General features: G+C 40.0%; 1 protein-coding gene across 1 annotated transcript in view; it reads right to left on the bottom strand.

Annotated features, from left to right (window-relative positions):
- Positions 1–2,705: 2,705 nt before the first annotated feature.
- rtf2 (replication termination factor 2) overlaps positions 2,706–16,468 on the bottom strand; it is a 107,984-nt gene continuing 94,221 nt past the window's right edge. The window contains exons 6-9 of the mRNA XM_060919363.1: positions 12,122–12,235; positions 11,882–11,936; positions 10,456–10,509; positions 2,706–3,664 (exon numbers count right to left, since the gene is read on the bottom strand). Coding sequence (XP_060775346.1) covers positions 3,483–3,664; positions 10,456–10,509; positions 11,882–11,936; positions 12,122–12,235 — 405 coding nt within the window. The 3' untranslated portion in view covers positions 2,706–3,482. The remainder of the gene's footprint in view (positions 3,665–10,455; positions 10,510–11,881; positions 11,937–12,121; positions 12,236–16,468) is intronic.

Genomic DNA, 16,468 nt, shown 5'->3' with positions numbered 1-16,468 from the left:
TTGCATGTGACATCACAGCCGATCCAGATTGTGACAGACGCCATCTTGTCGGTCAAACGCCATATTTCCGCCTTCTACTTCTACCTTTTCTTCTGGAAAACCTACTATATACAATTCTACTACAATGGCTGCGGCTACAAGCTCTCCCTACCTGTGCACGTTTATGTTTTTTGTGTGTATTTTTAAGTGTTGTTCGTCTGTACCGGACTTCAATATCCACTACAACCGTATGGACTTACTGGACATTGGTTTCCAGCAGAAAATGACGGTTTGTAGTGATTTCTATCGCATGCACAACATTCCGGACAAGATAGTGAGACCAGCGGGGTCTCCGTGGATTGTTATCGTTAGCAAAGCGAAGGAGGCGGCGTCGGGAGCGGAAGCAAAAGCGAGGCTGCAGAGCCGGCCTGTTGACTAAGCTCAGAAAACAGCCACTCAAACCTCCACTGCCAAGCCTCTACCTCTCCAACGCCAGATCCATGGTAAACAAAACGGACGATTTGGAATTACAGCTGGATTATTATTTTCTTGTTTACAAGATGCCACATCTGAGTCGCTGACAAATCCTGAATTTCTGTAAAGATAACTGTCCAGAGATTTATAAGCACGCAGTGCTTCAACACTGAACAGCGAGGGAAAGTTAATGAGGTAATTATACATGTCTGGGTATTCCGCTGGCAGTTCAACATCCACTGACACGGTCGTGAAAACTATGTCCGGTAAGCCATAAGGGTCACTAATCTGTAGATCGTTTATTTTAGACATATGTCTAGTTACAGTGGGGCAAAAAAGTATTTAGTCAGCCACCAATTGTGCAAGTTCTCCCACTTAAAAAGATGAGAGAGACCTGTAATTTTCATCATAGGTACACTTCAACTATGAGAGACAGAATGGGGGGAAAGAATCCAGGAAATCACATTGTAGGATTTTTAATGAATTAATTGGTAAATTCCTCGGTAAAATAAGTATTTGGTCACCTACAAACAAGCAAGATTTCTGGCCCTCACAGACCTGTAACAACTTCGTTAAGAGGCTCCTCTGTCCTCCACTCGTTACCTGTAGTAATGGCACCTGTTTGAACTTATCAGTATAAAAGACACCTGTCACAACCTCAAACAGTCACACTCCAAACTCCACTATTGCCAAGACCAAAGAGCTGTCAAAGGACACCAGAAACAAAATTGTAGACCTGCACCAGGCTGGGAAGACTGAATCTGCAATAGGTAAGCAGCTTGGTGTGAAGAAATCAACTGTGGGAGCAATTATTAGAAAATGGAAGACATACAAGACCACTGATAATCTCCCTCGATCTGGGGCTCCATGCAAGATCTCACCCCGTGGGGTCAAAATGATCACAAGAACGATGAACAAAAATCCCAGAACCACACAGGGGACCTAGTGAATGACCTGCAGAGAGCTGGGACCAAAGTAACAAAGGCTACCATCAGTAACACACTACGCCGCCAGGGACTCAAATCCTGCAGTGCCAGACGTGTCCCCCTGCTTAAGCCAGTACATGTCCAGGACCGTCTGAAGTTTGCTAGAGAGCATTTGGATGATCCAGAAGAGGATTGGGAGAATGTCATATGGTCAGATGAAACCAAAATAGAACTTTTTGGTAAAAACTCAACTTGTCGTGTTTGGAGGAGAAAGAATGCTGAGCTGCATCCAAAGAACACCATACCTACTGTGAAGCATGGGGGTGGAAACATCATGCTTTGGGGCTGTTTTTCTGCAAAGGGACCAGGACGACTGATCCATGTAAAGGAAAGAATGAATGGGGCCATGTATCGTGAGATTTTGAGTGAAAACCTCCTCCCATCAGCAAGGGCATTGAAGATGAAACGTGGCTGGGTCTTTCAGCATGACAATGATCCCAAACACACCGCCTGGGCAACGAAGGAGTGGCTTCGTAAGAAGCATTTCAAGGTCCTGGAATGGCCTAGCCAGTCTCCAGATCTCAACCCCATAGAAAATCTTTGGAGGGAGTTGAAAGTCTGTGTTGCCCAGCGACAGCCCCAAAACATCACTGCTCTAGAGGAGATCTGCATGGAGGAATGGGCCAAAATACCAGCAACAGTGTGTGAAACCCTTGTGAAGACTTACAGAAAACGTTTGACCTCTGTCATTGCCAACAAAGGGTATATAACAAAGTATTGAGATGAACTTTTGTTATTGACCAAATACTTATTTTCCACCATAATTTGCAAATAAATTCTTTAAAAATCAGACAGACAATGTGATTTTCTGGATTTTTTTTCTCATTTTGTCTCTCATAGTTGAGGTATACCTATGATGAAAATTACAGGCCTCTCTCATCTTTTTAAGTGGGAGAACTTGCACAATTGGTGACTGACAATACTTTTTTGCCCCACTGTATCTGTTCATTAGAAAAATGAGCCGTGTAGTCCGTCGGTTGAAATTGATCCATTCTGTACACGAGTGCAGCAGTATTCAGCTGTGTTTTTTACCGACAAGATGGCGGCTGTGTACTTTCCGCTCACGTGACTGCAAGATCTCTACTGTAGGATTCAGTACTCCTATGCTTGAGATGCAAACCAAGAATCAGTACTATGCTGCTCTCTCCTGGCCACTTATTGGAACTACAGCTAGGAAAGAAAGTTTGCTAAGACCTTGATCGACAAATCCTGAACCCCTAAGAGTTGGAAGCCATGACTTTACAGAATATGAAACACACTGGCATCTTCAAGCAAGTCTTTCTAAAGTTTATTCAAGATGCTGCCAGACAAGACATACAGGTGGGTGACAAATTAAAGGAGAAACTTCTGGCTCTGTTATGCACTGGGGTATTTTTTTGTCATAGTTTGGAGCCACTTTTTCACTTCCGAGCGAAGGGGCAAAATTTAAATTAATACAAAAAGTTATTTTGAATGATCATCTTTATCTATGCTAAGGCACACCAAAACTGCTGCTTTGGAAATATTCAAATTGGCTGGGATCTAGGGAGAGCGAGACAGACATGCCCTATGACTCATCAAATTATTCATTACACTGTGTGGATGGGGGCATTGTTACTGCCTGTAAGACACATCTTCTATAGTATAGAAATGTTTGGTCAGGTCAGAATAATTTTATACAAATTTGCAGTGACCCTTCCTTTTAAGCAGACAAGTGAACCCAAACCATGCGAACCACTTGAATATTTCTATTACAGCAGTTTAACTTAAATCACAAGATTACTGTGGAAAAAAATAAGTGAAGCAATAACAGAAAACTGAAAATACACCAGATGCCCCCCCCCAAAAAAGCTTCAAAACATGTTTTGCCTGTCAAATTGTGTTCGGGTAAATGCAAACATGCTATAAAAAAAAATGCTCACACAAAGTAGGCATTTGGATGAATAATGTATTATAACCACAAAACACAATTACTAAGTTCAGTAAAATGTCCTCAAAGGAAGAATTTAAATGCATTATTAAAAAAAAAAAAAAAGTGGGCACTCCCCCCCCCACTTATGGCTCTTAAAAGTGGTATGGTGTGTGGGTGACCCAGTTGGACATCTGGTCTTTAGTACGTTTGGCAGAGCTGTGAGATGTGAAGATGGATTTGTAGGCCTCAGACTTCTCCATATCCTGAATGGACCGTTTATTCCCCGCTGCAGCAGTGGGCTTCATTAGCTTAGAAGAGCCAGAGGGCCCTGGAGCTACATGTGAGCAGAAGGAAAAAGAAATAAATGTAATTAAAATAGTTTGTTGTTAATGATGTACTGTCTTGCATGACTAGGTATACCTTTTTAATTAGCTACTGTATACATTTTACTACTGAGGGTACCATTACTCATCAGTTAGAAAGGTCAGAATGTTTTTCCAAAAGTGCCTAAAGAATTGGGACACGACAAGCAAACATGCTGGCTAAAACAGAAAGGTGTCAGTATTAACTTTTTCAGCAGTTTGTGCTACAGTAGCTCTTCTGTGCGATTGGACCATATGGGCTAGCCCTTGTGCCCCATGTGAATCAGTGCGCCTTTGACACCCATGACCCTGTCACTGGTTCACCAGTTGTCTTTCCTTGGACCACTTTTGGTAGGTACTAACCACTGCATACCAGGAACACCCCACAAGATGTGCCATTTTGGAGATGCTCAGACCCAGTCATCAAGCCATCACAATTTGACCTTTGTCCACGTCACTCAGATCCTTACGCTTGCCCATTTTTCCTGCTTCCAACATATCAACTTCAAGAACTGACTGTTCTCTTGCTGCCTAATACAGTGTCTTGCAAAAGTATTAATCCCCCTTGGTGTTTGTCCTGTTTTGTTGCATTACAAGTTGGAATTAAAATGGATTTTTGAAGGGTACGCACCATTTGATTTACACAACATGCCTACAACTTTAAAGGTAAAATTTGCTGTTTTATTGTGACACAAACAATAGTTAAGATGAAAAAACAGAAATCTGGTGTGCATATAGGTATTCACCACCCCACTACGTTTAGGGTCATTGTCCTGCTGGAATGGGAACCTTCGTCCCAGTCTCAAACCTCTGGCTGACTCAAACAGGTTTTCCTCCAGAATTGCCCTGTATTTAGTGCCATCCATCTTTCCTTCAGTCCTAACCAGCTTTCCTGTCCCTGCAGATGAAAAACATCCCCACAGCATGATGCTGCCACCACCATGCTTCACTGTAGGAATGGTGTTCTCAGACTGTTGGATTTGTGCTACACATGGTGTTTCCCATAATAGTCAAAAAGATCAATTTTAGTCTCATTTGACCAGAGAATCTTCTTCCATGTGTTTGGGGAGTCTGCCACATGTTGTTGGGCAAACTCCAAACACATTTTCTTAAGCAATTACTTTTTCTGGCCACTCTTCCATAAAGCCCCCCTCTGTGGAGTGTACGGCTTAAAGTGATCCTATGGACAGATACTCCCATCTCCACTGTGGATCTTTGCACATCCTTCAATGTTATCTTTGGGGTCTTTGTTGCATCTCTGATTAATGCCCTCTTTGCCCGGTCTGGGAGTTCTGGTGGGTGGCCTTCTCATCAGGTTTGTAGTGGTGCCATATTCTTTCCATTTTGCTATAATGGATTTAATGGTGCTCCCTGGGATAAAGTTTAGGATATTTTTTATAACCCAACCCTGATCTATACTTTTCCACACCTTTGTCTCTGACCTGTTTGGAGGCCCCTTGGTTTTCATGTTGCTTGCTTAGTAGTGTTGCAGAGTCAGGGTCCTTCCAAAACAGGTTGATTGAAACAGACATCATGTGACAGATCATGTGACACTTTGCACACAGGTGGATCTGAATCAACTAATTATGTGCGACTCATGAAGTGAAGTGGTTGGACCAGCTCTTATTTAGGGGTTTCATACGAAAGGGGGTGAATACCTATGCACACTCCAGATTTCTGTTTTTTCATCTGAATTATTGTATCACAATAAAACAACAATTTGCACCTTTAAAGTTGTAGGTATTGTGTAAATCAAATGGTGATAACCCTCCAAAAATAAATTTTAATTCCAGCTTGTAATGCAACAAAACAGGACAAACACCAAGGGGGATGAATACTTTTGCAAGACAGTGTATATCCCTTCACTGAGCTAAGCAAGCTATAATGTAAACTAATCGCCAGTTTGTTCGGATTTTGCATATGCTTGACAGGTGCCACTGTAATGAGATAATCAACATTATTCACTTCACTTGTCAGCAGTCAAATGTTATGGTTGATCGGTGATGATTAAATGTGAGGTAAATTCAAAATTATTTTACTCAATAAACACTGTCATAAACAAGAAACTAGCATCGTTGGAAAGGTCAAGTCAGGCCATTTTCTTTGATATGCACTGCGACGTGATATGTGCAATTAACACTTTGTGAGCATTTCAAATAAGAAGGAATGTGAATTTGGATGCAATCTGCACCAGTTGGGTTTGGTTACATACCCGCTGTATTGTGAGCCATATGTGGAAGTTGCTGCAGCTGTTTTCTTGCTATAAACTGAGGTAAGCAAGCTATAATCTAAACTATCGACAGTTTGTTTGAATTTTGCATATTCTTGCCCTGCAGTTAACACTATATTCAGTGAGTGATTATTCTATGAGGAGTTGTGGTGGCATGTCGGGGGGGGGGAGAAAGTGTATTTCCTTGTTTCTTGGGATACGGGCTATGGACAGCCTAACTTTTTGGTGAAATCCTACCCTGCCCCCATTTTGTTTTTGAAGCATGAATTCGCCAGGTGGCCACATTCTTAGACATTGCACCTTTAAGATTTCGCTTCACTGGAAAGGAGTGGCCCATATAAAAAGTTCTAGCATGACAATGTCTCTGTGCACAAAAGCGTGGTCCAAAAAGACATGGTTTGCCAAGGTTGCAGTGGAAGAGCTCGATAGTCCTGCACAGAGCCCTGATCTCAACCCCACTAAACATCTTGGGGAGGAATTGGAACACCGTCTGCACCCCAGGCCTCCTCACTAGTGCCTGACTAATGCCCTTGTGGGTGAAGAGGCATAAATCCACAAAGCCTCAATCCAAAATCGAGTGAAAAGCCTTCCCAGAAGAATGTAGGCTGTTATGACAGCAAAGGGTGGGGGTTATTTGGCAGCAACTCGCTGTTGATGTCCATGGTTTTGGAATGAGCACATTTGGGTGTAATAGTCAGGTGCCCAACTACTTTTGGCCATATAGAGTATCTATTACTTACACACACACACACACACACACACACACACACACACACACACACACACGTTAAAAAATGGTCCACTCAAACAATAGGGGCAACTATCCCCCCCCAAAAAAAAAACCCCAAAAAACCAAAACCCTAATTAGAATTATTTTTACAAGTATTTCTTTTTTCCCCCAAAAAACACAGATGTTCCAAAACTGACATTGACACACTCAGGGATATTCTTAATAAATGCCAACAGATTGTCATTCTTGAAAACTTAGTTTTTGACTAATTTATCTAATTTAACAATTATTCACTGAGCCTATGGCCGATAATTGTTTTAGTGTAAACATACAGGTAATTATTTTAAAAAATAAATAAAAAAGGTATTAAAACATTTATTTCAAACTTCAAAAGCAGCATGCAAATATAATAAAGGACTTGTGCAGACTTGTGTCACTTATCTATGCCGAATCACATAAAATACTTTGTTTTGAAATCGATAAAATAAATCACAATTCCACCTTACCTTTGAATAGTTCTAGACTAAACTTCATCTTTAGGGCTTTTAGGAACAGCATTTTCTTTCATAATTTGTAATTCTTCCTCACTTATGGTGACAAAGCAACTGGCCGCCATTTTGCCAAGTCACTCATGGTGATTATCGAGAAATAGTCCGAATTTCTTGACCAAGCAGCAATTTTCTATAAATCACCTGCATATTTATACTAAAATATCTCTAGCCGCTTTATCCCGTTCTACAGGGTTGCAGGCAAGCTGAAGCCTATCCCAGCTGACTACGGGCGAAAGGCAGGGTACACCCTGGACAAGTTGCCAGGTCATCACAGGGCTGACACATAGACACAGACAACATTATTTTTCATTTACTTCCAGTCTCCCAGAGGCCACACACCTATAAATTCCCTTTGTCACCCAAGAATGTGGAGCAAAGAACTTTCAACATAAGAGACAGAAAGGTTGATGACCTGCACAAATTAATTAATGGGGACAAAAATACGTAAGCAGTTAAAATACTATTCAGCACAATTAAGGCCATAAAGTTTCACATGACAAACAGTTGGAAATTTGCCCAGAATCTGACCCATGAGCACACTGTTCCACTATACACTGAGAATGGTGAAGGAGGGAAACAAAAGTCCAAAGATCACAGGTGTAGAATGCACAGTGACTCAATTGGTATAAGTGTCAAGTTTCAAAATCAATTCTGAAACTCCATTTTTAGATCAATATGTTATTTGGAAGCACTGCAAGACAGAAGCCCATCTCACAAAATTCAGCACCTGAAGTTTACAAAGTACCACTATAATCAATATTGGTATTGTGTGTTGTAGTCAGATCAAGCAAAGGTTTTGGTCATGCACACAATCTGTGTATATGGGGGCTGTATAAAAGGAAAAACACCTGATACCCACTGCAAAATATGGACCACTGATGCCTTGTATCAAGATATTTCAGATGAAAAACACGGTTGCCTCTGCCAAGAGGTTCCGTCTTTGCCATGATGATGAGATGCATACTTCCAAATCAACAAAGAAATGGAAAAAAACACAAAACTAATGCTTAGTAGAACATCTCGGGTCACTGGATTTGAACCTACTGAAAACAATTGAGGAGAGAACTACACATGCACAAACCTAAGAATATAAAGGAACTTAAAATGTTCTGCATGGAGGATTGGACCAAACTTCAAGCTTTTCCAACCTTATTAGACAACACAGGAATTGACTCAGTAATATTATTGTATCCAGGGCAGTCATTCAAAAATATTAATTGTAAGGATGCTGATAACTTTGAAAGCAGTGTTTTGTAGAAGAAAATGTCACTACATATCTTTTGGGAAGAGGTAGCTAGGGATGAAAATGTTCAGCTGATTTATTAAAACAACTGATTTACTGATAAGGTCTTAAGATTCCTAAATAGCACCAAAATTGTTATAACCCTAATAACTACTATATTTGCAATACCAAATTAAAAAAAAAAAAAAAAAAAAAAAACACCTGTAACTCAGCTATGGCAAATGGTTTAATTCAACATTTTAATTTCTTGGTTATTTATTTATTTAAAAAAAAAGCGCAACCTGTATGTTAGGCAAAACAGAGCTTCAGCTGAGTCACCTGGTGCTGGCAAAGTTGCCAGATGTCTACTTCTTTAACTACTACTACTCAACTCAATCACAGTATATTTATTCAAGGTTTAATACCAATTTAGACAATGATCATTATTTCCAGCAATTACAACATCGTCAGAAGAATAACACAGCTAGAATTTCCAAAAATGCAATGCAAGTTAAGCTTTTCAGATCCACCTCAACTGTGTTCTGTAGTAGAGGTCTGCGCGGGTTGGATTTTTCAGTCCCGCTCCCGCCCGCATTGTGCAGTCCCGCTCCCGCCCGCAGAGAATTATGATTTTCAGTCCCGCTCCCGCCCGCGCCCACAAAAAAAATTATGACTTTCAGTCCCGCTCCCGCCCGCCATATTTTGTCCCGCTCCCGCCCGCAAGTCCTGCATGATGCAGACGTTCGCGTTATTTCTCAGGAAAGTTCTTGTCTTGACACAGCGTGATGGTGCCCCGCCCCCTACTTTGAGTGGATTTGAGCATAAATATCTACAGCTCACATTTGTTATTATTTACCTTGTTTCTGAACTCAGCATGTAGTGTCTCTAATAATAATAATTAGTGATGTCAAGCGATTAAAATATTTAATCGCGAATCGCACATTTTTATCACATGAGAAACCATTGTAATTCTCTGATCAGCATAAAAAAGTGAATGGGCTTGCTTTGTACCAATGGTGTTTTTTTTTTTTTTATTGCAAAGCAGAGCTAGTAAGAGAAGTGAATTGATTTACTGCTTGAGTTAATCTACAACTCTAATCAGAGAGACAGGTTACACAGTGACGGTAGGCTTGACTCAATGCTATCCCAGAAATCCTTCCTGTAATATGCAAATTTGGCTGTCCAATCAGAGGCGGCCAAATTTGCATATTACAGGAAGGATTTCTGGGATAGCATTGAGTCAAGCCTACCATCACTGTGTAACCTGTCTCTCTGATTAGAGTTGTAGACTAACGCAAGCAGTAAATCACTTCACTCATGGTTCTCTTGCTAGCTGGGTGTGAACTGCGAGTCATTAGAGTGATCAAAGGATTTCCCGTTAGGGTGATCAATGGCAAATTTAAGATGCCATTCCTCACTCAATCTGGCAATCTGACTCTCTCTGCAAATTTAGGCATCTTAAAATGTTTTTATTAATGCCAAATAAAATATCCAGCACAAATTATATATGATAGACATAAATTAATAATTTATAAATTTAATTTCAAACACGTTTTTAGTTAGCGGGAATGCAGCTCATCACTGCTCCCGCCCGTGCCGCATATGTGCACTCCCGCTCGCAATGAGCTTTCAAAATTTGTCCCACGCCGCACTGCTTTGCGGCGGGTCCCGCGAGTCCCGCGGGAGTGCAGGGCTCTATTCTGTAGCTAAGCTGCATTTGTAAAGAACATGACAGTAGAACTAGGTGACATCTGCTTGCTGAAAAGGAGCCTCCTGCTGTGTCAGTGACATACTTGTCTCTGCAATATACTCGTCTTCATTAATAAACCTACAAAGCTATGCAATGCCTAAGGCTCACAGTAGAGCTTTCTGCCATCAGCTGTTATTAGACAAAACAGCACCATATTTCCAACAGCCAAGTTTATTGTTCACTAATGAACTTTTTGATGACAACCTGCATTGCTATCCATGTTGGCTTCACGTTCCAACACATTCTAGTTGTGAAAGGACCATTATTGTGATGTCTATACCTGAGTCACTGCTGCTGCTCTCTCCATTTGCTGATGCTGATTTAGACTCGGACACTACATAAAAAAATTAGAAGGAAAAACAAAAAACAAAAAAACAAAACAAAACAAAAAAACCACAGTTAATAATCATGATCAAACATTTTACAAGATGTAATATTAAAGATGTAACAATGGAGAAAAAAGGGACATAACTAAATATGGTTGATGAAAGCCACTGTTTACACTGAATTATAATTATTTATTTTTAATACTATTTCCAATATTTTAAAAGCTGATTTAATGAGAATTGTCAGTCTGGCTGACTGTGGTCGTCAGGATGACTAGAATTTCCTAACATTCATGCTGGACTGTTTACGTCCACGGTTTTTATTTTAAGGTAGAAATGAAAACTCAGTAATATGTGGTGATCACCATGTGATTTATGCAAATGTTTATCTTTAGGGTTGTTTTACAATCAGAGTACGCAAGCTAAAAATCACATTTAACACTTATTATCTTCAATATCAAAAGGCTTGACTAAATAAACTTGGTTGTTTATTGTAGCCCTGTGATAGCTCTATTTACCATGCAAAAAAAAATTGGTGATAACGTTATTTTTGGTGAATGTATGGCAATATGTCATTTAGCAAAATTACTCGTGCCATTTAGAAAAAGTGCTTTTTTGTCCACAGGTAGCTCCAAAAGGGATGCACTTAAATCACTTTATACCATAAAACAAATATTTGGTTCCATATCATTGGAAACATAGTTAAGTTTTAATGTTGAATGCCAGTAAGTTTTCAGACTATTTTGATCAAATTAGTATGTAATTGTGTCAAAAAAAAATGTCCTCTCCGAGACAGCTAATTTTTCAATATAAAATAACATATCTAAAATGATTATTTTCATCCTAAAATGTGGTCAAGATATTGGGACAAATATTAGAGACAACTAACACAAAGCTTACAGCCTTATATTTAAAAGCACTATGGAAGTAGTGGATTCTGAATTGTCCAAAAAAAAAAAAAAATGTCCTCTCCGAGAATCACTTCATTTATTTCTCCCATCTTATAGCAGATTACACAAAACTACCATACACATACCGCATGTCAAAAAAGTACCTGAAATCTGTTCTTTAACTTGTCCTTCACTTAAAAACTGGTACAAGAACCAGTTTGAATCAATCTGAATTTTGGACCCCTGTGACACAAACTTTGTACCCTGATTGTAAAACAACCCTTTACGGAATTACATGTACTGTGGGCCTACATTTACAAAAATGCACAGGTCCCCAGTACCACAAACTCCTCATCATACAACAGTCAGCTCTATTTGACAAGCAGTGCATGAGAAAACACCACTACATGAATGTTTTTGTGCGATTCCTTTTCATGAATAAATGGTGTACATACGGTAGAAAAACATTTCATTCATTCATACATTGTACCTTTTGGGTCTGGTGATTTGAAAACAGTCTCAAGAGCCTTGTTTTTCTTTGACTTCTGAGGAAATAAAGTGCAATATTAAAACATTAGAATTGTTTTAGGTTAGAAAAAAAATATGGTACAGACATTCTTCACTGGCATAACCAGATTTGAGGACTGGTAACAAATGTAGTTAAAAGGCATGATGTGCGATAAATATGGAACATTCTGTACTACAAATTGTGAGAGAGATGGCACTTTACCTTTGTTGCTTTAGCTTTGACTCTTCTCTCCTCCATTGCCTTCTGCAGCTTCTCTTGCTGCTCTTTGCTGCCGTTCAGCACCACAATATCATCTTCGTGAAAGGGGTCTCCACACTATGAAAGACAGTTCAGAACCAATGCAGCAGATGAGCACCCTAGATATGAACTCAGTTTTTAATATTAGAAATAAACATGTGGTGTCTGTGCTTCACAGCCTGACAATTACTGACCCCCCCAAAAAAACCCCCACTTCATTCCTACAGCACCACATTTTATTTATAATGCAGCTCTTTCAGGCAAAGTGTTTCAGTGTCTTGTATAATCAAGCCACATCTGACCTGAAGCAAATGGCACCTCAAAATATCTTCAACCATTTTTACCTCTTTCTTATTAATATGTTTTGTTTCTAGATGTACATAATTGCATGTATGGTGGTGCTTGAAAGTTTGTGAACCCTTTAGAATTTTCTATATTTCTGCATAAATATGACCTAAAACAACATCAGATTTTCACACAAGTCCTAAAAGTAGATAAAGAGAACCCAGTTAAACAAACGAGACAAAAATATTATACTTGGTCATTTATTTATTGAGGAAAATGATCCAATATTACATATCTGTGAGTGGCAAAAGTATGTGAACCTTTGCTTTCAGTACCTGGTGTGACCCCCTTGCACAGCAATGACTGTAACTAAACGTTTGCGGTAACTGTTGATCAGTCCTGCACACCGGCTTGGAGGAATTTTAGCCCATTCCTCCGTACAGAACAGCTTCAACTCTGGGATGTTGGTGGGTTTCCTCACATGAACTGCTCGCTTCAGGTCCTTCCACAACATTTCGATTGGATTAAGGTCAGGACTTTGACTTGGCCATTCCAAAACCTTAACTTTATTCTCCTTTAACCATTCTTTGGTAGAACAACTTGTGTGCTTAGGGTCGTTGTCTTGCTGCATGACCCACCTTCTCTTGAGATTCAGTTCATGGACAGATGTCCTGACATTTTCCTTTAGAATTCCCTGGTATAATTCACAATTCATTGTTCCATCAATGACGGCAAGCTGTCCTGGCCCAGGTGCAGCAAAACCGGTCCAAACCATGATACTGCCACCACCATGTTTCACAGATGGGATAAGGTTCTTATACTGGAATGCAGCATTTTCCTTTCTCCCAACATAATGCTTCTCATTTAAACCAAAAAGTTCTATTTTGGTCTCATCCATCCACAAAACATTTTTCCAATAGCCTTCTGGCTCATCCATGTGATCTTTAGCAAACTGCAGATGAGCAGCAATGTTCTTTTTGGAGAGCAGTGGCTTTCTCCTTGCAACCCTGCCATGCACACCATTGTTGTTCACTGTTCTCCTGATGGTGGACTCATGAACATTAACATTAGCCAATGTGAGAGAGGCCTTCAGTTGCTTAGAAGTTACCCTGGGGTCCTTTGTGACCTTGCCGACTATTACATGCTTTGCTCTTAAAGTGATCTTTGTTGGTCGACCACTCCTGGGGAGGGTAACAATGGTCTTGAATTTCCTCCATTTGTACACAATCTGTCTGACTATGGATTGGTGGAGTCCAAACTCTTTAGAGATGGTTTTGTAACCTTTTCCAGCCTGATGAGCATCAACAACACTTTTTTTGAGGTCCTCAGAAATCTCCTTTGCTCGTGCCATGATACACTTCCACAAACATGTATTGTGAAGATCAGACTTTGATAGATTTGTTTTAATAGTTTGCCAGAATTCAGCTGCAACACCATCTAACTGGCTGTCCCCAACTGCTGCACATATAATCATAAACTGATAGTGGAATCAACTTATCTTTATCATCAACGAGTAGGAACATTTTTTGGGGGGGGGAATGTTCTGGCTGTAAGCTGGCCTTGATCAACTCCATCTTAACTCTCTATTGGAGAGTGTTAACCAGAAATTCAGAAAAACACGTTAACATATTGACACTAAAACTGAAATGCTGAACGTGAGCAATAAAGCCATAATTTGGTGGGACCACAGCCAGATTTACTTGGTGATTTCTGGTTAAAGGAGGGGAAAAAAAGACTTAAACATGGCTGATGAAAGTAATTGTTAGCATTGAGTAACATTTTTTAAAAAAATAATCCTTATCACAGGTTTTTAACTAGCCTGACTGAGTCATGATAATTGGCTGTCTAGCTGAGTATGGTCTCCAGGATGGCTACAATTTCTTACCATTCATGAGAAACTGTTTTTACTAGTTTTCAAAAGCCCAAATCTACTTTTTTTCTTTTAAGAATTAATGGGAATATTACATGCCTACATTCTTTCACTTTCGGTTGCAACCAGGAAAAGGATGCTTTGACCATTTTCAGTTTTTTTCCCCCCCTTCACAATGATGAGTCAAAATAGAGTACTGCTCAATGGGTGACATTTGTTCCAAAAGCAAAATATATCCTCCTGAGAACCAACCCACAGACTTGCGTCCTCTGTAGTTGACATTTGTTCTACGTGCACACCCTCTTTCAAGCCATTCACTTGAATCCTGGTGTCTTGTAAAGAATACATCCTGGGCTTTCCAATGATGTATCATGTGACTAGGAGGGTTGCTGGGAAATTCCTAGTAAGGAAATCACAACAAAAGAGAAATTGAGACACACATTTTTTTTCTTGGTTCCCAGGAGGATATAATAGCCTCAACCCCCATCCCGAACCTATAATAAGCATAATGCAGTGCACCTAAACATTAATGCTGCTTTGTGGTGGTAATATGCAAGTTGTAATGAGTCTGTATATTAACTGATCTAAAGCCAATGCTGCGATAAACTAATATAAAAGTAGAGAAGTACATTACACTGTTCACAGTGTGCACGATCATGTTGATTTAATGTCACTCTAACAGGGAAGCAACTGCTAGTTGAAAAAAATTACCCCAAGGTGACAAGTTGAAATTGGTAGCTGGACTCTGAATACCAACAGCATCCTCAAGAAGGCAGAACAGAGACTAGGCATGTAACGATATATCGTGTGACAATAAATCATGACAAAAATTATGATTATTCGAGTTGTGAAATAAAAAATTAACTGCAATCATCATCAGGCTGGGTAATCGGAGTTTTTCCTACCTGTAATTGCAGTGTTGAGACAGCAGAAGGCACAATAATTTAAAATGGTGACTTTTTATTTTTTTAATAAAAGTAATATTATTGTTGGTGGGAGGCACGGTGGTGTAGTGGTTAGCGCTGTCGCCTCACAGCAAGAAGGTCCAGGTTCGAGCCCCGTGGCCGGTGAGGGCCTTTCTGTGCGGCGTTTGCATGTTCTCCCTGTGTCCGCGTGGGTTTCCTCCGGGTGCTCCGGTTTCCCCCACAGTCCAAAGACATGCAGGTTAGGTTAACTGGTGACTCTAAATTGACCGTAGGTGTGAATGTGAGTGTGAATGGTTGTCTGTGTCTATGTGTCAGCCCTGTGATGACCTGGCGACTTGTCCAGGGTGTACCCCGCCTTTAGCCCGTAGTCAGCTGGGATAGGCTCCAGCTTGCCTGCGACCCTGTAGTACAGGATAAAGCGGCTACAGATAATGAGATGAGATGAGAGATTGTTGTTGGTTATTTAGAAAATGAAATAAAAGGGTTTTCTTTCACTTAACAAAAGGAATCACGTCAAGTCACTTTATTTGTACCTGAAGGTAAACTTGATTTGCAGTGAAGTGAGTCAGCTTTCTCTTCCACACACGCCAAACACCACTTAAAACATCCAACATAAAACACAGCGTGATAAACATATAACATTTAAAAAAAAAAAAAAAACCCGCATAAAACCCCACATGAAGCTAAGACTTATTAAAAAGGCTTATGGCAGCAGGAACAAAACTGTTTTTATAACGCTTGGTTTTACATTGTGGTACTTTATATCTACGTCCTGACAGGAGAGGCTGGAACTCACAATGCAGTGGGTGAGAGGTGTCCTTTAAAATTGATCCAGATATCCTCTGTACCTGTCTGGAGTACAGTGATTCTGGATTTAACTGCATCTCTCCCATCAGCTTACTGGACCACTTCACTATTTGGTTCAGGCACCTCTTATTTTTAGACGACAGATTACCAAACCAAGACGGCAAGCAGAAAGATAAAACCAATTCAATAAAAGCACGATAAGACGGGGTCAGCAGTGTTTTGTCAATGTGAAACGATGACCGTTTCCTGAGGCAAAACAGACACTGGTTCCCCTTTTTATATACAGCTTCACAGTTTGCCTCAAAAGTCAGTTTACTATCAATGACTGTGCCAAGATACTTATATATGTTTCAACCAGGGCTTTGAACCAGAATTTTTTTTCCTATTGGTTCGTTCCGAACAGAAACGGAATTTTAACATTTC

This window comes from Neoarius graeffei, chromosome 4, assembly GCF_027579695.1.
Source record: "Neoarius graeffei isolate fNeoGra1 chromosome 4, fNeoGra1.pri, whole genome shotgun sequence".
NCBI lineage: Eukaryota > Metazoa > Chordata > Actinopteri > Siluriformes > Ariidae > Neoarius > Neoarius graeffei.
Note: the sequence above shows the minus strand (reverse complement) of the source record. Positions and strands in the feature narration are given on the sequence as shown.